The sequence below is a fragment of the Corvus brachyrhynchos genome, unplaced genomic scaffold (assembly GCF_000691975.1).
Source record: "Corvus brachyrhynchos isolate BGI_N302 unplaced genomic scaffold, ASM69197v1 scaffold305, whole genome shotgun sequence".
Classification (NCBI taxonomy): domain Eukaryota; kingdom Metazoa; phylum Chordata; class Aves; order Passeriformes; family Corvidae; genus Corvus; species Corvus brachyrhynchos.
Genome location: NW_008239284.1, coordinates 696673 through 719906, shown reverse-complemented (window position 1 = coordinate 719906; position 23234 = coordinate 696673). Strand labels below are relative to the sequence as shown.

General features: G+C 48.9%; 1 protein-coding gene across 2 annotated transcripts in view; it reads right to left on the bottom strand.

Moving 5' to 3' along the window:
* The window catches only part of PNPLA7 (patatin like phospholipase domain containing 7), a 118679-nt gene that overhangs the window by 27731 nt on the left and 67714 nt on the right, over nt 1-23234 (bottom strand). For both annotated transcript variants that reach the window (XM_017740325.1, XM_017740326.1), the window contains exons 22-26: nt 19531-19594; nt 18893-19061; nt 17613-17795; nt 16498-16616; nt 185-341 (exon numbers count right to left, since the gene is read on the bottom strand). In XM_017740325.1, coding sequence (XP_017595814.1) covers nt 185-341; nt 16498-16616; nt 17613-17795; nt 18893-19061; nt 19531-19594 — 692 coding nt within the window. The remainder of the gene's footprint in view (nt 1-184; nt 342-16497; nt 16617-17612; nt 17796-18892; nt 19062-19530; nt 19595-23234) is intronic.

Below are 23234 nucleotides of genomic sequence, written 5' to 3'. Positions count from 1 at the left end.
AGCAGCTTTTCCAGGTGATCCATCACTGCCAGGCAGGGCTTGTTCTGTGGCACAGACACTGAATTTCAGGAGGCTGCACCTTCCTGGGCAGCTGCTCTTGCCCTGATGTGCCTGGACCTTGCTCCAGCCGAGGAGGGAAGTGCAGCATTCCCAGAGGAGGGAATCCAGCATGCCCAGTGCTTACCATGGCCCACTGACGAGCTTTGATCCTCATCTGGTTGTAGCTGCGCTCCTCGGCATACAGGGCGCTCATGAAGGCGCCGATGGACGTGCCCCCGATCATATCCACGGGAATTCCAGCCTCGATCAGCGCCCGGATAACGCCCACCTGGGAGCAGCCCCTGTGCCAAGGGAGGGAAAGGGAAAGAAAAGCCACTGTCAGCCAAGCAGTCATTGAAGGAGTGCAAGGACTGGTGATGAATGGTGCCTTCTAAGGAAGCCAGGCCCGCGCCAGCCGAGCTGCCAATCTCTTGCTAAACAAGCCCCGGTGCCAGGAACAAACATTATGAATGCAGGAATCTTCCAAGAGACTCCCAGAGGATCTGAGGGAACACGACCACGCAGCCTGGATCAGTGGGAAAGGCAGGGAGATGAAAGCAGCCAAGAGCTGAGCCGGTGGACGGGCGAGGGGAACGTCAGCATGGATTTGAGGGAGCAGAAGCTACTGGGGTCCTTCCAGAGCAGCCAGGAAAGGCTGGAGTTCACAGCCCTTCCCACAAGTTTCTTTTCCAGTGATTGTCCACAGAAACTGAGCCAGCCTGGGTTATTGGGAAGGGGCACCACATGGATTAATAGTGAATTTGAAGGTGGAAACAGAAGCAAGCAGAGACAAACAGTGATGAGAGGGCAGAGGTTGAGTCTGCACACAGACCCGGGAGAGGGGCAGGTGAGGAGGCAACTTTTGAGGATGACACAAATGCCTTCAGAAAAGTAAACATATTCCTTGATTTCAAGTGCAGAAGGAATTTTGAGCAACAATGGAGTCAGGTGATGAACAATAGATGAACCTCAGTGCTGATGGGACAAGAGGAAAACAGAAGCAGCAACGCCCCTACAGCAACCAGTTCTTATCCAGCTCTGCTCACATGGATTTGGGAACCCCTGGGGATATTCCCTGAAAAATATTAACCTGCTGTTCATTGCAAGTTCAAGTGGTAAATCAAAGAAACCAGAAAAAAACAGAAAACAAAAGAACACACATCCAGGATGAGCCAGCGTTTGGAAAACCACGAGCAAGCTCAGACTTCTCACCCAAAAAAAAAGAGCAGAACTAAAAAATGACAGAGAGAAGCACAAAAGGTGACCAGAATATGGGATGGACTTCACATGAGGAGAAACTAAACTCAAATCACTCACTGGGGAAGATCCTGACTGTTGGGAAACATGCAGGGCCAGCAATGATATCACCATGCAGAGATTTTAATGGAAAGGAAAGAATTTGCAGACAGGTGTACGTAGAGCACAAAGTGGGGAAGCCACTGTTACCACATGCTGGAGAGGTCAAATCACAAATGGATTTAAATGTGGAAAGGATGAATCAAAGGTACCAGGCTGTCAGTGGCTACTAAACATGACAGATGGGAGGTGCAAGCTGGTGCTCAGGAGGCTCAGAAGCTGCTGATTGCTGCAAACACTCGTTTCTGAAGCAGTCGCTGCTCCCCACCATCAGAAAAGAGAAAGCAGAGGTGGAACATTTGATCTGATCCTATGACCATCTGATCAAATCTGATCTTTTATCCCCTAGTGGGAGAGGGATCCCTGCCCATCCCACAGAACCATTACAGTACCACAGAACACTGCAGTGGACACCAACTGCCTTTCCAAGCAGTCCAAAACTACAGCCTCTGCTTTCAAATGCTTTTTCCAATTAGCGAGAAGCATTTTTGACTAGCTCATCCCACCTGGATGGATGCTTTACACTCTAAGCCATAAAGCAGTAAAAAAAAAAATCTTCCTTTTCCCATTTTCATCCCATTTTCTCTCCCCCCCAGTTTGCTCCATTTCCATCCTCCTTCCCCTTGCTGTTTACATCCTATAAATACTTGCTAACAGCTGCCAAGTCCACCGTAGGTGTCATTTGGCCAAGCTATGCTGAACACATTCTTTCCATCCAAATAAATCCCCTCCAGCTGCTGAAATGCTTTGGGACAGGTTTGTGGTTATCCTGGGTGTAAATGACTTCAGTGACAGATCTGTGCTGCTGCAATCCAAGAGCAGAAAATGGCTCATTTTGCTTTCCTCTCCAAATTCCCCTTCTCCCCATCTCCTACTGCTTCTTCCCATAAGATGCCCTGAGTGAAAGGAATTATACTTTTATCCTGCCCATTGTTTTTAGGCTTTTAGAGTGCAGCTATTTTTGCACTCTGCTGCTCGTGCCTGGCACTTCCCACTGCCTCAGCCCTGATATTCCACCAAGGAACAGACCCCACCCGACACCTCCTGCTCCCTGCAGACAGCCCACATCAGGTGCCTTTCTTAGGACATGTGAAGTACCTTAAATCATTTCCTACTTGGAGGACAATTTTAAACAGGCCAAGAGTAGCTCCAGACTGGATTCTCTCCCTTTAACTGTTTCTCCTGATTCACACATCCGTAAATAGGAGGGATTTGATGTGAGCACTCTGGATTTGTTCCTACTTTGCTGCATGATGCCTTTGAATGAATAACAAAAGATCATTATTACTTTTATTGGCAAGTCATCCCCTCCTCCTGCATCCACAGAGTCCCTGCCGATATCCCACTAACATGTGACAGCCACAGATCTCCAACAGATTCACTGATCCCAAAGCAAGATGGGAATCAAAGTCCTTTTCTTGCTTGTAAAGGGACCTCCCACAAGCTGCCTGACTAAATTATGTTTCATTTAGACACAACCACAAAGCTGATTCTTCCAGCTCCAACACCCTGAGCAGGAGCATTCCTGGAATGTGCAAACTAAATCCTGAGAAAGGCAATCGTGCCTGAGCCCCCCCTTTTCTCCAGGTACCACCTGACCTCCCAAAAGAAAGAAATGGGGATTTTCCCCCCCTCTCCCTACAGCTTTAGGCCATCACTGCCCCTACATGAGACTTCTCAACAACTCCTTGCAGTTGGTTCTCTCCTGGGCACTTCTTCCCAGCTCCACAAACACAGACAGGCTGCCAAGGGAAGCGTGTGCCAGCACCCTGCCAGGCACTCACATCCCCCTCTGACAGCATCCCAGGGCTCCCACAGAGCTGCACTGGGCAGCTGCAAACTGAGCAGGAAAAGAAATTGAAGCCAGGAGCAAGATCCATGTTAACAGCCAGAGGACTAGTGCAGAAAAAAAAAAAAAAGCCCCAGGGATTGTGCATTTCTTGTAATACCAGACCTGATTTCACAGGGACATGTCCTGGCTTAGGGAAACGTGGAAATGCAAGTGTAGGGCAAGAGGAGAACAAAGGGAGGTGGCTTGTGCCAGTGCTGTACCTGCACAGCAGCGACAACAGGGACAGGGAAAACCTCCTGGATGACACAGAGCTGAATGTCTCTCACTGCAGAGGAGAGGGACAGGGCAGGGCTGTTACACGGGAGGAAGCAGCACCCCAGAGAGGGGATGCACACACAGCATGTCCCTGGAGCTGCACATGCAGCTTCCTTCACCCTAAAGCTGCCTGAAGGAGCAGCTGGATGGAGCACCTCCCCTGCCAGGACTAACACTGTCCCAGGACAGTGACAAGTGACCCAGGAACAATGACCTACAACAGGACTTTCAAATAATTCCTATCAGAACCCAAAGCTTTGCCCAGGAAGTGCAGTCAGTATCTGAACAGAAACTCCTTCCCATCACATTCACTGCCTAGGACAGGCCTGATTCATTAATGCCCTTTGCAGGGAGAGCTGAACCAGCATCACCCAGCTCAAGGAGGAGCTGGCAGCCAGAGCCAGGCTCTGTTCTCAGCTCTGCCACTGCCTCAGCCTGGCCTGAGCGAGGCAAAGCAGGGGCTGCTCTGAGCATCAGCTGCCCCAGGTGCTGCTTTCTGCACTCCCTGAACCGTGATCCCTGTGCGGAACAAGCCTCCAGAAGCTGTGCTGGATAAACTCCAAGCACCATTCCTTCTTTACTGCTCCTGGTCACAAAGAGGTCACTCGGTCTGGTCAGCTGGACAAGGGGACACTGAGGGGAGACCTCACTGCAGTTACACTTTCCTTGTGAGGGAAAGAACAGGGCCAGCTCTGATCTCTGCTCTGTGGTGAACAAGGACAGCACCCAGGGAGCAGCTGGAGCTGGGCCAGGGCAGGCTCAGGCTGAGAGCAGGGAAAGGTTCTTCCCCCAGAGGGTGCTGGGCACTGCCCAGGCTCCCCAGGGAATGGGCACGGCCCCGAGGCTGCCAGAGCTCCAGGAGCATTTGGACAGCGCTGCCAGGGATGCCCAGGGTGGGGCTGTTGCGGGGTCTGTGCAGGGCCAGGAGCTGGATTTGATGGTCCTGGTGGGTCCCTTGCAGCTCAGGGTATTCAATGATTCCGGGAAAGAAATGACCACAAAGCAGAGAGAGGAGTTACAGGGTTGGAGCCCTGCTTCCCTAAATACCACAGCCCAGCACACACAGAGAGCCTTTCTGCCAGAGGGTCTTGCAGGAAAATTCCCGCTGCTGAAATGAGCCCTTGCTTTCATGCCCTGGGGAAGTGCTGCTGGCATGTGACTGTGATGCACGAAGGACAGAGCAGAAGGGATAAAAGGAAAATTCCCCTGTGAGCCGTGCATGTGCCAGCCCTGCACGTGCTGCCAGAGCTGGGATCAGATCCGGCTCAGGAGCAAGGATGCAGCGGGACATCCCAGATTAAAGTGCCAGCAGGAAGGCAGGCTGTCCTCCCTGCTCAGGGCATGGGCTGAAGGAAACACAAGCAGTACAAAACTAGAGCCCTGCACCAATATTCTCCCCACGAGCCACGTTTAACACATCAGCAGGATGTTGCCTGTGTTTGAAAGAACAATCCGAGCCTGGGAGCAGCCAGAAGGGACACTCGCTTTTCAGGCCATGGCTGAGGGGGCAGCCAGGCAAGGCTGCAGCTCAACTAAAATCCACTTCAGCTTCAAAGAAGAAGCTGGATTCAAAGAGGAATGCAGCTCAGGCATTCAGCCTCACCAGCCCCCATCTCTCCTCCTAACTGACTCAGCAGGATGAAGGAGCTCTCCCTGAATGCTCTGAAGAGATGCTGGTTCCTTTGGATAAAAAAAGGATTAAGGCCATGGCTGCTGCAGAGCTCTGCTGTGTCTCCCACCAAAGCCTCCCCAGGCTTCCTGCACCTCCTTCCTGATGGAGTTACCTGGCAAAGGAGGCAGAAAAATAGAGAAATTGTTGAGGGGACTTTATTAAGCTCCATTAGAGCCCAACAAACCAGAATTAAGACACCCTCAGAACCTTAAAACTCCTGAAGAAGCAAAGCCATAAAAACAGTTTTTCCCTGGAAGGACTGTCCAGCCCTTTACAGACTGCCCAGGGCAGTGCTGGAGTCCCCAGCCCTGGAGGGGTTTAAAACCCATGTGGATGTGGCACATGGGGACACGGGTCAGTGCTAGCCTGGGCAGTGCTGGGGGAATGGTTGGACTCAATGATCTCAAAGGTCTTTTCCAAGCTTAAGCATTCTGTAATTCTATGAACTACAAATTCTACAAACTTGTCTTTACCATGTCTGTTTTGGAGATGTGCAAAAAGCACATTGGGCAACCACTCCCCCAGCCCTGCTCTGAGCACAACAGAAACAGACTGAAGGTGCCTGAGCTTCCAAGCCCATGGGAGTGGACAGCACATCCTGAAATCCACCACGGCCAGCACACAGGGAACCACTGGCACTTCAGGGACCATGATCCCAAAACTGGGGCTGATGACTGAGCCTGCAGCTCTCAGAGTAACAGATGCAGCTACAACCACTACAGAACCACTGTCTGAGGGGTGGTGGTGGTTGTAGATTGATCCTGGAGTCATTGGGGAGCTGCTCTTCGTATTGGGTTGAGGGGAAGTCGGATGTTGTTTATGTGAAGAGCTACATGGAATGGCATCAGGAAAGGTGACATAAGGAAAAGCCTCTTTACACAAACAGCAGCATTTTTTGGTGTGTTCCGTGGCTGATCCTGGCATTGAGAGGCTCAGTCACTGGCTCAGAAGTGGAGCAAGCCTACTACAAGTTGCAACTGGATTATCTCCAACTGGCACCTTCGAGCTTTTGCAGCAGCAGCAATATACCCAAACACTGCTTTGAAATCTAATCCCAGTTATATCTTTCCAATAACATTATTTCCCAGCTTTCCTGACCATAAAACTTCCCAGCATCATAAATCTGCCAGAATTATTGCTATGCTTTTCTGCCAGCTCCAAAGGAACACAGAAACCAGACCCCTGCATTTCTGCTGCTGTGGTCCTGCGTGAGCACTCACAAGGAACTTTCCAATCTTGACAACATTGATTAATTGATTAATCAACTAAGCACCATTTCTAAGCTAAACAGAGGGAATAACCCCACATTACTGGGTTCTCTCCTAACATCCAGCAGGATCTCTCCCAGCAGCTGCCCTGGAGGAAGCTTTTTCCCTTCCACAGCCCGCACGTATTGATCCAGAGACCTGAATTTTTCTTGTCTTCCCCTCCATTAACAACAATCTCATTCCATCCTCCCACTTAGCTTTGCCCTCAGATTTCCAGCAACTCCTTAAGCCAAAGCTCAGGAGCCATTTCCCTTTGGCCTTGCCATGCTGCAGAGATCACACATCAACCCCGTGCCAGGCAGGCACATCTTGCAGAAAAAGCATCTCCTATTCCTCACAAGCCCAGTGAAACCCCCTTCCTGCAAGAAAACCCAAATACAATGTCCTTTTATAGCCCTGATCTTGTTTCTGCTTTATACACTAACTTTAGAACAAGCTTTAAACAAAGAGATTTGTGCCTGACACAGAAAATAAATGAGCAAAATGTGTTCAGCCCTTCCAGGAGGGCTGTCAGGGCTGCCCAGCCTTGGGGTGTGAAGGGATACAGGAAGAAAGCACTGGAGGGGAGAAAATGCACAAAATAGCGGAGGTAAATTATAAAATGCACCAGGGTTTTTGTTTTCTGATCCCAGCTGGCAGCAGCATTTTCGGAGAGGGGCACAGGAGCAGGGAAGAGGCTGAATGGCAAACTGCACCCACTTGGGGATGTCACAAAATCCCATCTCTTACTCTGAGCCAAGGAACAATTCAGTCATCGTCTGCAAAGGGAGATTATTTCTTTGGAAAACAAAGATATTGTCCTTCCCCACACCTTTGAGACTTATTTATTAAAGCTTGGAAGAACCCATTTTGAGCACAACATCTGGAAGCTGCAGAAATAAGACCAAAGCGCTTTAGAGAATCTAAGTGTGAATTTACTTAGAACTCCTCTCCAATCTCCTTTTTTCTTATCAGGAAAGCTCACTGCCCAGGTAGGGCTGGACAGAGATTCCCCAAAACCACAGCAATGCAAGAACCACACTCTTGAAGGCACAGGGACTTGCCAAGAGAGCTTGACAGCTGCTCCATGGGAAGTGAACACAGCACATGCTTCTACATCTGATAGAAAAAGGTGCAAAACCAGCAAGAAGAGCTGACCCACAACTCCACCACCTCCTTGTTTAAGTTCATCTGTTCATCAAGGCATTGCTGTGAATAAATGAGTTTGGTGGGTTGAAGACTGGAGATCAGGACAGGAGAGTCCAACTAAACCACCCGCAATTAATTTTAGGGGTTTTTTTTGAAGCCATAACTTTGAAGTAGATGACTCCCAAGCTCCTGCTGCTTGGAGGGTTTAATAGAAGCTGCTATAACCTTCAACCTCCGTGGCAGATGGGAGCAAATGAGCAATTACAGAGGTGCTGCAGATGGGAAAAGGAAAAATCAGCTCATTAAGCATTCTGTGGGTGCCAGGCCATGTGAACATGGCTTTTGTGGGCACGTGACGACCCAACTGTTATACAGCTCTGAGCAACTGGCATTCAGGTCTGGGAATCTGGGAGCAGCCACAGGCTCTGCCTTTCCCCCAGCTCACTGGAGGCAGAGCTCTGAATTGCTGCACAAACACAATTAAAAGCACGATGAACGCGCCGGGCATTGCTCGGGATGGTCCCTCCCTGAAGAAATCAAAGCAGAGCCTCTCAGGAGCAATTAGGCTGCAGCCTCTTCCCAACCATCTGCAAACACAGAGCCCCAGGCCCCCAGAGGAGCTCCCAGCTGTGTCTCAGGAGCTTTGCTCAACAACAGCAAATACAACTTACTGATTTATTTTTAGGAGTTGTTTTTTGTTTGTTCAAACATAACTCTAGGGCTGACCTGGATAAGACTCAAATTAGGTAACCGAACACACATTATCATTATCTTTTCCAAGGAGGAGCCCACCTTCCTCACCCTTACTCCTTCAGCCTCCCCAAAAGAGCAGCACAAGTAAAACACCGAGTCAAAGGTGCAGCTTTATCTTCAAGGATAAAGAGTTTTGCTGCTTCTCTGTCATTTTACATCCTGAATATTGCCCTGGCATGAAATCTGGTTTTGAAAGATGCTGGGAATCGGGAAGCCTGGCTCTGGAATTCAGCTTTCCCTCTGGTTTATCTGCATGTGGCAATGGATGCTCCACTTGTGACAAGAGCACACACCACTTCTCTGAGCACCTACAGCAGCAATTACAAGCTCTGAAGCCACCCATGCATCAGTGTGAGCTTCAAAAAAGGATACCACAGACAAAAATTCCATTCCAGTGTGCACTGAGATCCAGACATTTATCCACACACACAAAAGCCATAACACAGGTCACCAAACAGCTTCCTCTCCTCCAAAATGCTGCCAGCCCAGTGCAGGCTGTCCGTGATGGGGGAAGGCTGCAAAGGCCAAAAGGATTAACCTCAGAGCTGCCAACTTTCTGCCTTTCCAGAGTCAAGAGACAGACTGGCTTGGCGTACAAAGGGATTACTTTGAAGAACAGGAACTGGAGGAAAGATATTTCAAGTATTCAGAGGTTGGGGTGGGTTTTTTCCATGACACAAAGCAGATTGAGCCCCTTTTGTATCATTTTGATACTTCTCTGCTGCAGAAATCCTGCTTCCTCAGCTGTTCCTGGGCACTGCAGATGCTGCACAGCAAGCCTGATTCTTCCATTTAAACAAAGGGAAGAAGCATTTTTCAAGTTCCTGTCATATCTCAGCTTAATTTGCTGGACCTTCAGAGCACGATCAGGATGAGGAACGGGATCCTTTTAGCAGCACATATTCTTCAAGACCTGTCTTGCCAGAGAGGAGGAAAACCCTTACATGCCAGCTCAGTACCTCCAGCAAGCACTTGGAACAGGAATTTCAGGGATGCTGCCTGACTGCATCAGGGGGAGAGAAAGAAAAGACAGGAATTGCAAAAAGAAAATCCTTGCTCTCGTCTCACGTAAGTGGAAATCAGGAAATGGTGTGAACCCAGTGCAGAAGGGCCCAGTCTGTGCCAGACTGGCTCCATCCAGGGCTGCCAGGCGCCAGGCTGAAGACAGGGATCTTGGCCAGCCCCCAACAAGCCCAGCACCCAGATCCCTCCTGCCAGAGGAGGCAAAGATACCCCCAAACCTCAGCAGCCCCCGCAGAAACACTGATCATGTTTTGGCACTGTACCCAGACAGCACAAAGTGTCACCTGGTCACTGCTCTGCACGCTGAAGAGTCACCTCCATCAGAACAATTGCATGGCAGGTTTCAAGCAAATTCCCCAGACACCTCCAAGCCACAAGGCAGCAGCACAAATCCATTTACATTCGGAGGTAACAACATCCTCCTGAAACCCCAAACAACTCCTCCCGGTAATGGTTTGTGTTTCTCTTCCCTCTAAGTGCTCCAGAGCCATTTCCAGAGGGTGACCTTTAAGCCATTTCCTCAGTCCCATCAGGAGCTGAATCCCAGCCCCATGAAATCCTGCCTGTCCCTTCCTCTCTCCAGCAACCGAACCCTCCAGGGCTGCCAGTGGCTCCTGGCACCACCAAGAGCACCTTGAAGAGGCTGTTGTTGCCCTTCCAAACCCCTCCTAGCCAAGGTCACAATGAAGAGCAATGGTTTTAGCAACAATTTTCTTCCATAATTTACTTCAGAAAAAGCCTCTTCTCCAGGCTATGTTTTCTGAGCAGTTCAGGAAAAAACACAACCCTGAATCCAATTTTTAGACATTTCAAGCTGTCAGCTCTGTGCCCTGTGAATTTTAAGCACTGTGAGGCAGAGACACCAAATGAAGGGGAGACCTGTACCCCATTACAAACCACTGCAAACAACATTAAACACTGCAATCAAGAACTTATTTGCAAACTTGGCACAGTCCTGAAGCTCACTGCATGATCTGGAATGATTTCAAAGCCAAGTGCATTTCTGTTGACACACAGGGACACATCAGGATGGCAAAAAAAGCTGGCAAACTGCATTTTTTTCACAATATGTGAAAATTTCACAATTTGTGAGAGGACTTGAAAGCAAAGACTGAGAAAGGAACTGAAGGGCAGATGTAAAGAGACAAGAAGGAATGAGTGGGGATTAAAAACGGTGCAAAGAAACTGGGAAATCTCAAGGCTTGGATGTGTTAGAAAGGGAAAATACACTTTCAGACTGGCAGACACAGCCAGGTGGGAAAAGAAAAAGGGGAAATAGGTTGTGTATGACCTAGATAGGAGTGGAAGCGTGGAGAAACATTGTTAAGCAAGTTCTCAAGATATTACTCTTATCCTCCAGCACAAGGAACTGGTCATGACAGCACTTGGGCTCCAGAGACCCCTTATCCCTCCTACTCTGGGGTGCCCCTCATCAGATTCACTCCATGTTAAGTCTTGAACCCAGCAAAGGAGCTGAGAAACATTTACTGTGTTCCACCTTATCTGAGGAACATCAAGAGCCCAGGAAACTCCCATGGGATTTTCTTTCATCCCTTCCGTAATCTCTATATTGAGTGTGTTTAGGATCCCAGAGGGGAAAACACTGCTCTGTTCTTTCCAGCAGTGTTTTCCTCTGGAGCTGCCTCATTCAGGCAGCAAATTCCTCCCCTTTCCTCCCACACACCCTAAGAGCACCTTGTCTGGGTGCCTGTAGTCAGGTTTGATAGTTTAAAAAAGCAACTCCCCCCCATATTTCCAGTTCCCTCCCTGTATTTGAGGTTCAGGAATCAATCTTAGGAGCCCACCAGCTCCATCTCAAGTTCTGCAGCTCCGCAGGGGCAGTTTTAAATAACATCCATGCACACACTGCTCCTGATAGGGGCAAAAAACCTCCTATCATTAGTTACCTGTATTAGCTGAGGAGTAAGAACTAATCTTCCTTAACTGAATCCAAAGCAGCTGCACCATAAAACTTCACAGAGTCTCCCCAGGAGGTTCTGTTACTGCCCAAGACTGAACCCCAGGGTTTTACAACCACGATGCAGGAAAAGGAGCTGCAGCCTGGGAAGGGAGCTGTCAGCACCATGGGAGCAAACTGCCCATCCCAAGGACAGCACTTTGGCATTGGAGCAGCATTTCCACCTCAAATTTCAGCTTTTTATTCCTCAGATGTTGCATCACACGCTGGAAGTTGAGCTATGAGGTGTCAACTCCGTCACTGCACCACCAGCCAGCCCATTCCACCTCTGGGAGCCAAACCCTGCTCCTCACCCAGGGGACATCACCTTTATCAGGCCCTAAAACACTCACAAAGCTTAGGTACTTTCTGTGCAGCCTCCCCTGTTCTCTGTCCCTGTGCTTCTCTCTGCTTTTGTGGACCATGGAGCAAAAGATGACACTGCACAAGGGATCTCAGCTCTTCTCCACAGCAGCAGTGCTGGAAACCAGACCTTCTTATGTTGCCACTTGGGAGAACTAAAAACAGCCCCCAAAAGCAGAGGTGCTATTTCCACCCTCCCTTCCTTGCAGCACATTCTTCAGTCATTCCCACGTTACGCTGACGACAAGTTCAGTGTTCATTAATTCTGGCAGCTTGTCAATTTTACCTTAATGAATTCAAGCAAGGGAAGGAACACAGTGACTTCATGGCTTCTCTCAGGAAAAAAAGCTGATGAGAATTTCACAGGAGGCAAGGAAGGAATTTCATTTGCCTGCAGTGACCCTCTTGCCAAACACCAGACCTGCACCATGCAGTGCAGAAGTGAAAGTTTCTCAGAGTTAAGATGGCAAAATCCAGTTAAGGAGGAAGCACTGAGCATCTGAGTAACAGGGTAAGCACCAAACCCTGTCTGTTCCCAATTACCACGAGAAAGGGACAGAATTAAGAAGCAGCTGCCCTCAGCCAGGATGGGACCACAAGGGTTTTGCTTTAAGACTCCTTTCCATGTTAGAATAACAAACCAAACAGAAAAACAAATCAACCTCCAAAACTTACTGGTGTCCTTATTAATCATTTCTGACTCCTCACACGAGCATATTGCAGATTCAGCTTCTGCATCCTGCCAGCTCTGACAGCACTTAATTGCTGGGGGTGTAATTAAAATGCTGCGTCACCAGCCATGGAGCAGCAACACCACGTCCCTGCGCCTGCTGAAGGCAGCCAGGAGCTCCCCAGACAACCTGAGGAGGAATATCAGATCTCACAGCACAGCACTCACTTGCTTTAAAGTGTTTTACATGGGTACATCAGGTCATCAATCCCCAAACTCAATTCCTTTTTTAGCAGGATGGAGCGGGGGAAGCACCAGAGGGTTTGTTCCCAAGCAAGAGCTCCTCACCTCCCAGCCACACTTGCAGGCTAAAAGCATCAGCAGTCAGAAAAGGAACATGATCTTCTACAGTTCTCAAGTTCTCAAAATCCGTTTCAGGTTTTCCTTATGGTGGCTGTGGGCATGTCCCACCTGCTCCTTGCTTGACCCACTGCACAGGACAGTGTGACCTCTGCAACCCTTCCAGGCACTGAGTGCAGCTCTGCCTGTCCTGCCTGTGCCAGGGATGGCTCAGAAACTGCAGGGCTTTGTCCCAGTGCAGACACAGGACAAACAAATTCCTTGTGCCTTCTGGAAGAACAGATCAGCGTCCGGTGGCAGAGAAAGGAGGCAGGATTGACAAGAAGGTTTTTACTCAAAGTTGCCTGAGTGAGCTGGAGCTGCAGCCAAACATCACAGACACAGAAAATCCTCCATGGTTTCTTCTCCCTGCAATCCAGGAGTCAAACACAGAGTGCAGAGTACAAATTTGATCTCCTGAGAGCAGAACAACTGAGATTTGCCTCTCAGGGACTCTTCCAGCCTCTTCATCCCTGGGTAAAGCCACTGAATGGGAAGATAAAGCCAGGCTTTAAGGAGCTCAGGAGCAGCCCATGAGTGACCAGCTGCAGATGGACCTGCCTGCTTGTCCTTCTCTGAGAGCTTGAAGCGTGAGCACCCTGCACATGGCACAGGCTGCAGGAGCACAGACAGACAGAGGAGACAACAGGAGTGCTCATCAGACACAGAGATCCCACAACAGAAGGGCAGCACTTGCTTCTCCTACACTGCTGCTTTTATCCTCCCTTTGCAGAGTGCCAGAGCTGGAAACAAAGAAAAGGCAGAAAGGACAAGTGAAACAAGCCAACTGCCCAAAATGAAAAGGTCTGAGCCACATCTGTAGAGTCAGCAAGAAAACTGTGTGCCAAAAATCCCAGCTACTCAAGACATCAAATGCTGAGGTGTGATAATAAGTTTGAGGAGAAAACTGAACAGAAAAAGGAGAAATGAAAAGACGCCCTGATGAAATATCTATAAATATCCTTCGACAGCAGCTCCTCAGGGGAGGCTGAAATGCTCAGGGTGGGATTGTTGGGGTGTCTGTGCAGGGCCAGGACTGAAAATCTTTGTGGGGCCATTCCAGCTCGGGATACTCTGTGTTCTGGAACAGCTCACAGCCCATTTTTCCCAAAGCCTTAGGGATTCCCAGATAGTTCTGTAATAATTATTTACTCCCTAGAAATTCTAGTTTTCAAACAGCTTTGCTAAGACAACCACAGCAAACCAAAGAAGGGCTGTACGTGGGAGGGCTAAAGGTCAGGACAACTATTTATGGAAGGTTTATGCCTTTGGTGCAGGGCTTGATGTGTCACTACTCTTGCAACTACACCTCAAAGGTTTTGTTTTCCTAAACACAAACCCCCTTTCCCTTCCCTCAAACTCTACTATGTTTCTAAGTAAAATTAGGTTAGCATTTAACAGAAGCAAAACACTGTAATTTTAGAACCGTATCACTTCAAGTTCTTTTATTTTTATGGTCACAGGAGAAAGAAAACCTTTAGTTCCTATGAGCCTTTTGTCATGACAAACCACAATGATAATTACTAGGAAGCTGCTCTTGGTAAAACCTCCCAATCCAGCTGTCACTGGGAAGCCAGACAAACATTCCCAAAATAACAACTAAATAATTGATATTACTGGAGTCACAGAACACAATACCTTGAACAAATACCCACTAGGCAGCCCCTGTCACTGTTACCTCTCCCTGGCTGTGTGACCAGCATGATTCCTGCTCTGAGAGCAAACTGGGAAGTTCCTCATGCAATTATTATCCAAAGGCCATTAATAGTCTGTGCAGAGACCCATGAAGACATTCTTAGTCTGACTGTGCTTTAATCACAGGATGATTCTAAGTACCTAATCTAATCTCTTGAAATTCTCTTGTTAGTAGAAATGGGCAATCTAAGAATTTACTTTGCCCTTCCAAAGGCAGAGGTTCAGAGTAATTCTGTCCTTTCCCCAGTCTTAATTACATTCTCACTTTGAAAAATCTTTATCTAACCACAATTTAGATGACTATTTAATGACTAAAACAGCATTCTGTACCTTTCCAGGGAAAACACAATGCTCACACCATCCCTGTGCCAGCCTGGAACCCCTGAACAAACATTTCAGTCCATGGCATAGAAAGCATTCCAGAGAAGGAAGAAATATCCCATTTATCCGCTCTGCCCTTAATCCTCTTCAAGTCCTCCCCATTCAGGGATGCAGAAATGAGCAGATTGATGGCTAATGGCCCATGGCTCATTGCTGAATGGGTGATGAGCATCCAGAGACCCCAAAGCCAACACAGCAGCAGAGCAGCTTTGCAGAGAGGGACAACACAGGACCAACACAGGCTCAGTGACCCTGCTCCTCCTTACCTCGGATCCTGCACACCCGCAGGTGGGAGCTTGCAAATTAAGTAGTAGAACAAAAAAATAATAAACAGTTTGGCAAAAATTACAGCAGTGTTACAGAAGGAAGGAAGGGAACGAGCAAAATGTGCTGCCAGCAGTACAGGAGTGCACATATTTAGCATGACACAGGCTTTGGTAGAGGCAGAGATATCAGCTGGGAACAAAGAACAAACCACAGACGCTTTGTATCAGTGGAGGAGAAGCCTCCTGAGATACTGAGATAAAACAGAAGCTCCCCTCTGCTGCTCTGCTTTGTGTCTCCACAGGACAGAGCTTGCGTTGGAAACGAAATCCTGAAACCAGCTCAGGTGAGGGGTTGTGAAAGGGAGCAGGATCAAGGCACCTGTGAGACACTCAAGGAATCAGCTCTGGCTGTCTCAGCACCGGTGACTGCACAGGAGGAGCTGGCACAAAGGAGCTCCAACCCTTCCTGCAGCGAAGGCTCCCCCGAAGCGCGCGCTGGCCCAACGACAAAAATGTGATATTTCTGTGCACTTAAACAGACAGACTGCGTGCAAATTAGGGATTTTAGTTTTCTGAGAGCTGTATTTCAAAGCACTCTTTTAAAGCAGGGCTTCAAGAACACAGTGATGGAGACAACAAAGGCAGCACTCACTTGAGACAAAGGGCAACTCAATTCCGTCTCAACAGAAAACTCTCCAAGTAAAAAGGGATTCCAAAGAAAAATGCCACTAATAATTTATTTCTAAAGCTCACTGGGGGTTTCAGATGGAATTCTAACAGAGTGCTCAGCACACACCTTGTCCTTGCGTCTGCAAAAACACACTCTTGCTGTAAGGTAAGGCTGTCAGAGTGTATGGGTACCTGGGGGTTTGGAGGATTATAAGGATGAGAACATTCTCCATTAGAGGACATAATTCCCCTTACTGCTCAAAGTTTGAAGAGCTTTGAAATACTGTGAGCCATTTTCTAATATAAGAATCCATAAGGGAAAAAGAGTCCATAGTGTAGGCCAACAGAAAGAAACGTCATCTTTCGTGCCCTGGTCACCTCCTGGTATTAAACCATTATGAGGGGCCTCAAGAGGTCACAAACGCTCATGTTCCTTCTGCAGAAATCCTGCACAAATCCCCCCAGCAGGCTAAGTTTGTGTAATTCCTCAGTGTCTCCTCCCCCAAACGCTGCCTGCAGAGCAGTGCTGGTGTCCCAGGATGTCTGTCACCCTGAGGGATCTGTCGCAGCCCAGGGACAGTGGGGCTCTCGGATCTGGTAGATGCACCAGCACAGAATCCCAGAGTGGTTGGGGTTGGGAGGGACCTTAAAGCCCATCCTGTTCCACGCCCTGCCATGGGCAGGGACACCTTGCACAGGCCAGGTTGCTCAGAGCCCCATCCAGCCCAGGATAGCCGGGACAATGCCCTACCTGGCCCCGCCGCCGCCCAGCACCAGCGCGATGGCGTTGCCCGTCAGGACCCGGGCCAGGCGCGAGAAGTCGGAGTGACGGTCCGGGGCCTTCTGGAACACACGTTCATACATCTCCACCTGCAGAGGAGAGCCAGGCATGGTCACTGCACAGCAGGGCAGAGTCAGCCAACAGCAGCCTGCTAAAAGATGCTGCAAAGATGAGGAGACTGGAGCTTCTCTCTTGTGAGGGAATGCTGGGGGAGCTGGGGCTGCTCAGCCTGGAGAAGGAAAGACTGAGAGGGATCTTATCCATGTCTGTCCCTGTCTGCAGGGATGGACCAGGCTCTGCTCCATGGGGCCCAGCAATGGGACAAGAGGAACGGGCAGGAACTGATGCCCAGGAGTTCCACTGGACAGGAGGAAGAATTTCTTTCCTGTGCAGTGATCAAGCCCTGAACAGAGATCACAGAGGGTGTGGATTCTCCCTCAGTGGAGATAGCCCAAACCCATCTGGACACAATCCTAGTGACTGCTCCAGGGGACCCTGCTGAGCAGGGAGGAGGGACTGAAGGAGCTCCAGTGGTCCCTTCCAGCCTGAAGCTGTCGGTGACTCTGTTACAGTGCTTCTCCAAAGGAACAGAGGGTTGTGAACCACCCAAACAGTTCTAGTGACCAGTGGCCTCTCTCAGTCTTTTAGAGCTGCTGGGGGCAGTACAGCATTTCCTCTGGAGCTCTTTCTCTTCCTTGACAATGTTCCTGGGATCCAGGAACAACCCCAGGCTGCCTCTGCCTTATAGTTAGCATGGCTTTGGGAAGCACAGGGATCCTTCCAACAAAAAGGACTCTACGGCCTGTACACACCTTTGACTGGGACTCTGAGACAGTGTTACTCATTTCAGGATGCTGAAATTACCCTTTTCAGGAGATCAAAAAGCCAAGTGTGCATCCATAGAGAAAACCTGCCTCCCTTATCCCTGCTTCCTGAATCCAGTGGAGGCCAGGCAGATGTAAAGAGAACCCACGGCATACCAGAATATCACGGAGTGTCATTATCCCAGATCCCCCTTGATACACAGATTACAGACAAAAGTAAGGGACAGCAAGGGACCAGCCACCAAATCAGGAATCTCTTACCAGCTTGGGCAGACTCCTCTTGGAGAAGACTCTGCGTGGGCAGTGGATGTGGAGGTGAGCAGAACACCAGCTCCGCATGTTGAGCCACTCCACGGTCCGGGAAGGGAGAGGCCCATCCTCCTTGTGGAGCAGGACCAGCTGCTTCTGGGCTCTCACTGCAGTGTTCTCCAGCATCCTCTCCAGCTACAGCAGTTATGGACACCAAAGGAAAGGGCAATCAGTGCTGGCTGCTCCAGCCTCAGTGAAATTCATCCACACACACCCCACACCCCTATTCCCACCTGAATCCAAGTCTGCACACGCAGAACCCCCAAACATGATTTATTTAGGCAACAACACTGTTAACTCTGGGCTTACACAGCACACAGAAGCCTAAAATCAGCCAAGGATTCAAACCTGAACGTTTTTGACTTAAACCAGGCCATTAAATGCACAGCACAGGCAGGCACTGCTCCTGCAACGTGAGATGCTGCCCGAGTCAGACTCGAGCCCGACTCGAGCCCACAAATATTCAGTGTTTTCTTCTTTCCCTTCCCATCAGTCCATTTTTTTTTTTCCTCCTTGCATTTCTGATTCTGAATTTTTTGTTGTTGTTTTAGGCAACTGCTGGCAGCTTGTTCTGCCTGTGCTTCCTGCCTCCCACGTGCAGGCAGGAAGAGCCCACACAACAGGACACACACGAAAGCTGCACGTGGGACCAGCCCAGGCTCTTTGCAGGTCAGACTCAGCACTTCAGCATCCTAAAAAACCCCACCTGTGATCTCTTTTTTAATTTATTGCAGAATTTTTGTCTGGTCAGAAGACTTTGGTAATAAAATATGAAACTGTAAAAATAGATAGTAAGGGGGGGGAAAAAAAGTACAGCTTAAAATCTGTAATAAAATATAATAAATAATTCATACACTGCAATTTAGATCTACTTTTTCCTAAGCACACACCATGAATTTCATCCAGGCAGAAAAGAATTTCTCCCTTTATGTGGAGACCCAAAGAAATTCTGAGCAGACATGCAAAGCTTCAAAGCAATTTTTGATTTACCATGGGCCAAAAATGACTCTTTAGAGGAAAAGAACTTTGCTGGAAGTACTCCCACATAAAACTTGCCATTTCAGAGGATTCTCATGCAATTCTTTTGCTATTCCTAACAGGCATTTCTCAGAAATATTTCATTATTTATGCCTCACTGGGTGTTAAACCCGGGAAAAATGCATGAGTGTGAAGCAACCTGCTTTGACCTGGACTGTTCCCAGTGCCAAGAGGGGAAGGAGCAGTTCCCACACCTCTCCCACAGTGGGCTCCTGGTCCCCCAGCCCCACGATGAGGATGCAGTCGGCCTGGCGGATGCAGCGCTGGGTCCAGGGGGTCAGGGTGCTGTCAGCCTGGTACAGCACAATCCTGTGGATGTCCTCCTGCTGGCCCAGCCAGCTGGTCAGTCTGTACTCGTGGATGCTGGGGACAGACAAGGAAAACAGGGAATTCAACTGGTTTTACATCGCAGCTCCCAAGAGAATAGAGCAGAATCTGACACAGGGAGAGTCCTGCATTTCCTGCTCAGCCAGGATCTGCTCCCAGCTCCAAGCTCCTGCTGGCTCTGTTTCTCCAGGATTTACACCATTAGACAGATACACCAAGGCAAGAGGATGCAGTGATGCCTCACTTCAGTAATGCTCCCCCAGCATCCCTAGGAATGAGCACACTTGAAGCAATTCAGCTTTTCCAATTTCACAAGTGAGAAAGTAATGGTGGAAAAAACCCACCCACATCTGCACCAAATACTCTTGAAACATTATTGTCTCCAACACCTGGAGCAGAAGGCTCAATGTATGTCAGAAGACAGGATTTTACTCCCAAACTCTGTATTTCTAAGAGCAGTCCAGTGTCTCTCTGCATCTCCCTGAGCAGTGACGAGGGCAGGTACCTGTCGAGAGCAGCAGAGCCCAGGCGCTGTTTGATGTTGTCACTGGTGAGCAGCAGGGCAGGACCTGGGGGAACAAGGAATTTCATCTGTGAACACCTGAACTTGAGCTCCTGAGCTCCTGGAGAAAACTGCCCAGAGAAGCTGTGGCTGCCCCTGGATCCCTGGCAGTGTCCAAGGCCAGGTTGGATGGGGCTTGGAGCAACCTGGGATAGTAGAAGGTGTCCCCTGCCCATGGCAGGGGTGGGGTGAAATGAGTTTTGAAGTCCCTTCCAACCCAAACCATTCTGTGATTCCAATAATTCAATTCCATGAATTGGCTTTGAAGGCAGTGATGGATCACTGCATTGACCAGAGCTGGCAAAAAGTCTTCACAAAAATTTTCACACTTTTCTAGGAATACATCTTCCAATTCTCCCTGTTCCCAGCAGTCACAACCTGCAAGCTCTGTTATCCCATTCCTTGGTGTCATGCAGGATCACAGAATCACGGAATGGTTTCAGTTGGAAGGGACCTTAAAGCTCATTCCATTCCATGGGCACACCTTCCACTATCCCAGGCTGCTCCAAGCCCTGTCCAGCCTGGCTCTGGTGACAGCTCCTATTGCAGCTGCATTTTCATAAACTCAGCATTCAAAATATCACAGACCTTTACAGCCACACAAAGCTCAGGATCCTGGTTTCAAAGAAAAAAGCCTCTCCACTGACCTCCCAAAATCCAGAACTTGTTCATCCTGCACTGAACCAACCCTCCAGGTGAATCCTCAAGCTCTCTGCAGCATTACCACTTATTCAACGTGCCACCAGGAACCCACAGCACTACCAACCCCAAAGACGTTCCCAAATCTGTAGGGCACAGACAGACACAGACATCTGGCAACAACCTCAGATCTGAGCTGAATTTTGGTGCACATAAAGCTTCTTGCAGGCACTTTAGTTTAATTTTCTTATTAGCAATTCTATTGCTGCAGCAGTTTGTGCCATATGTGGTGGAGGTTGCAGAGTGACTGCAGTTAAATACAAAAAAATGCAAAGAAAAGAAAACTTAAGGGAATAACTGCACACCTAGAGAAAATATTACCTGTCTCTTACTGAGAGAGAAATTCACGTTTACAGAACATGACAGAGCAGTTGCTTTGTATTCATGTCTTCATTGTGCAATCCCTCATTGTTTCATTAACAACAGAACTGAAATTTATGTACTAAATAACAAAACACTTCATTATGTGAGGAGTCTCAAGGCAAGGTTATAACGAGTTCAGTAAAAATCAAGGAACCGTGAACAACCAACATGGGAGAAGGTCACAAATTCCCACCTATGTGTTCAAAAAGCAAAGCCCACAGGTACAGATCTGGAACGGGCTGTCCTGACCTTCAGGGCCAACTCATCTCCCCCTCAGTGCTCAAGTCCCGCTGCAAAGGTTTCACTCTCCTTTAGCTGACTTTACTCTCAGACTTGAAAAAGTTCCCAAGTGTCATTTTTCATCTTGTACTTTCCAACACCCAAATAACATTTGCTCTTTGCTACGCTGATTATCAAGGAAGAGCAAACAGAAATGGACAAAAATATCCCATAAGCAGAGACCAAAAGATAAAGCTGGTGAGAAAGCACAGAGAGGAGGACATCTCAAGAACAGAATTTGACTTCCTCATCCTCCAACAAGAGTTCTGGGAATTGGTTCCTATGAAAGCAACAAGTCCCAAGCAGAGGGAATGAGCATCATTCCCAGAACAGACCTGAGCTTTGCCTGCCCTTCCCTCCTCCCTCTGCTGCTCCTTGAACCACACAACTGCAGGCAACAGCCCCAGTCTTGGGACAGGGGGTTATCACCTTATTTTTAACACTGGCAGATTCTTTTATCTGATTCACTGTTCACCTGATGTGAATGTTGGTCTGGTACAGCTTTGAATGGCATAATGGGATACGGGAGGTCTCCCAGAGGGAATCCTGATGGCATTGCACAGGACAGAACAGCAGGGGCAGAGGGCAGGGCAGTTCTGCAAGCATTCAGCAGCAGAGTGATCATCAGTGTTCATTAACGTGTCAGAGTTCTCAGCTAAATAGAAAAGATATGTGGATTAAATATCCTTCCAGGATATGTGGCTTATAAAGCTTTCTGACAGTGCTGGAAGTTCAGCAAGCAAAGACAAACTGCCTGAAATGCCAAATGAGCTGAGGATGCAATAAAAATGTCAAACAAGAGAAACAACACCAAGGGAGCAGCGTGGGCACCTCTGCCTGTCACCCCCTACCTGGGCACTGACCCAGGAGCATCAGCCCCTGGTGATGCAATGGGGTCCAGCCCTAGGTGGACACCACTAAACCCAGGGGACACCATCAAAGCCAGTGACCTGCAGCCAGAACAGCTTTCACCCCAGGGGAGAGGCAGAGTTTGTAGGGCTGGGGTGGATCTTTGTGCTCCTTCAGGCAGACACACCTTGACTGTGGACAACACGTGTCCAGCAAGCATCAGAAGAGCCTTGGAGAGACTTAGAAATCCTATCCAGACCTCAATTCTGATTTGGGAAAGCAGCAGTTCACAGAACAGGACACAAACAAGGGTGCCCAGACAGACCCTGGCTGTGCCAGCTCGGGAGGAGCCTGCCCAGCATCCCATCCCTCCACATGCCAGGGACACGGGACAAAGATTCCCAGACCTTCACTCATCCCCAGCACAGAACACGGTGATGCTTCCAACAGAACCAACTTGTTTTGTCTCAGAAATACCAACCATCTGCTCTGCACTCCCAATTTCTAGCAGGCTCCCAATTAATCAGCCATTAAAACCCCACCATTAATGCAACCAAGAACACCAACATATGTGAGCTCAGCAAACAGAACCAACAAAAGTGTTATTTCCACTAAACTGCTGAGAGCAAGCAAGCAGTGAAAAAACATCATTCCCATCCTGGAAGTTCAAGGCCAGGTTGGACAGGGCTTGGAGCAAGCTGGGATAGTGGAAGGTGTCCCTGCCTATGGCAGGGGGGAGGATGGGATGGGCTTTAAGGTCCCTTCCAACCTAAACCATTCCACGATTCTGTGATGATTCAACTCCACAGCCCTCAAACAGCCACACCTGCAGGCAGGAGTGATGAGGTCAATGTGTCAGTGCGTCCTTCGAGTGCATTATCACAGTCACACACCTCCAACCAGCCTCTCTCCATACCTGGCATCAGCCTCATGGGCAGTTCCAGCTGGAGTTGGCATCAGGGACACATCCCTGCACCCCTGGGTGCTCTGGCAGCAGGATCAGACACGGGGTGAACAGCTCAAAGTGAAGAGCAGAGGAGAGGTGATGTGAGGTAACGTGGAATATTTCTCCAAGCCCTGTGGTGTCTCTGGCAGCAGCCAGCAGCAGATTGCTGGGGAGGAGTATCAGAGCAAGGAAAACTGAGAGCCATTCCCTGAGCTTCCAGCAATCCGCAGCTTTCACAACCTTTTGGATTTCTCAAGCCTGAGGTGGTGACTTTCAATAGCCTGGGGATTTTTCTGTCAGCCAAGAACGACCAGGGATCCTGAATCCCAGGTTTTCTGTGCTTCAGGTGAGAGAACTGCAGGCAGTGGCATCACCTCAGGCACAGGGATCGTGGTTTCTGGGAAAACCTCACAGAGCATCTAAAGCTGTACTCGAGAGCCATCTGTTTTTCAGTACAGAACTAAGAATCCATGAAAAAGAAGAGAAGGGAAGGAAAAACTGGCAAATACCA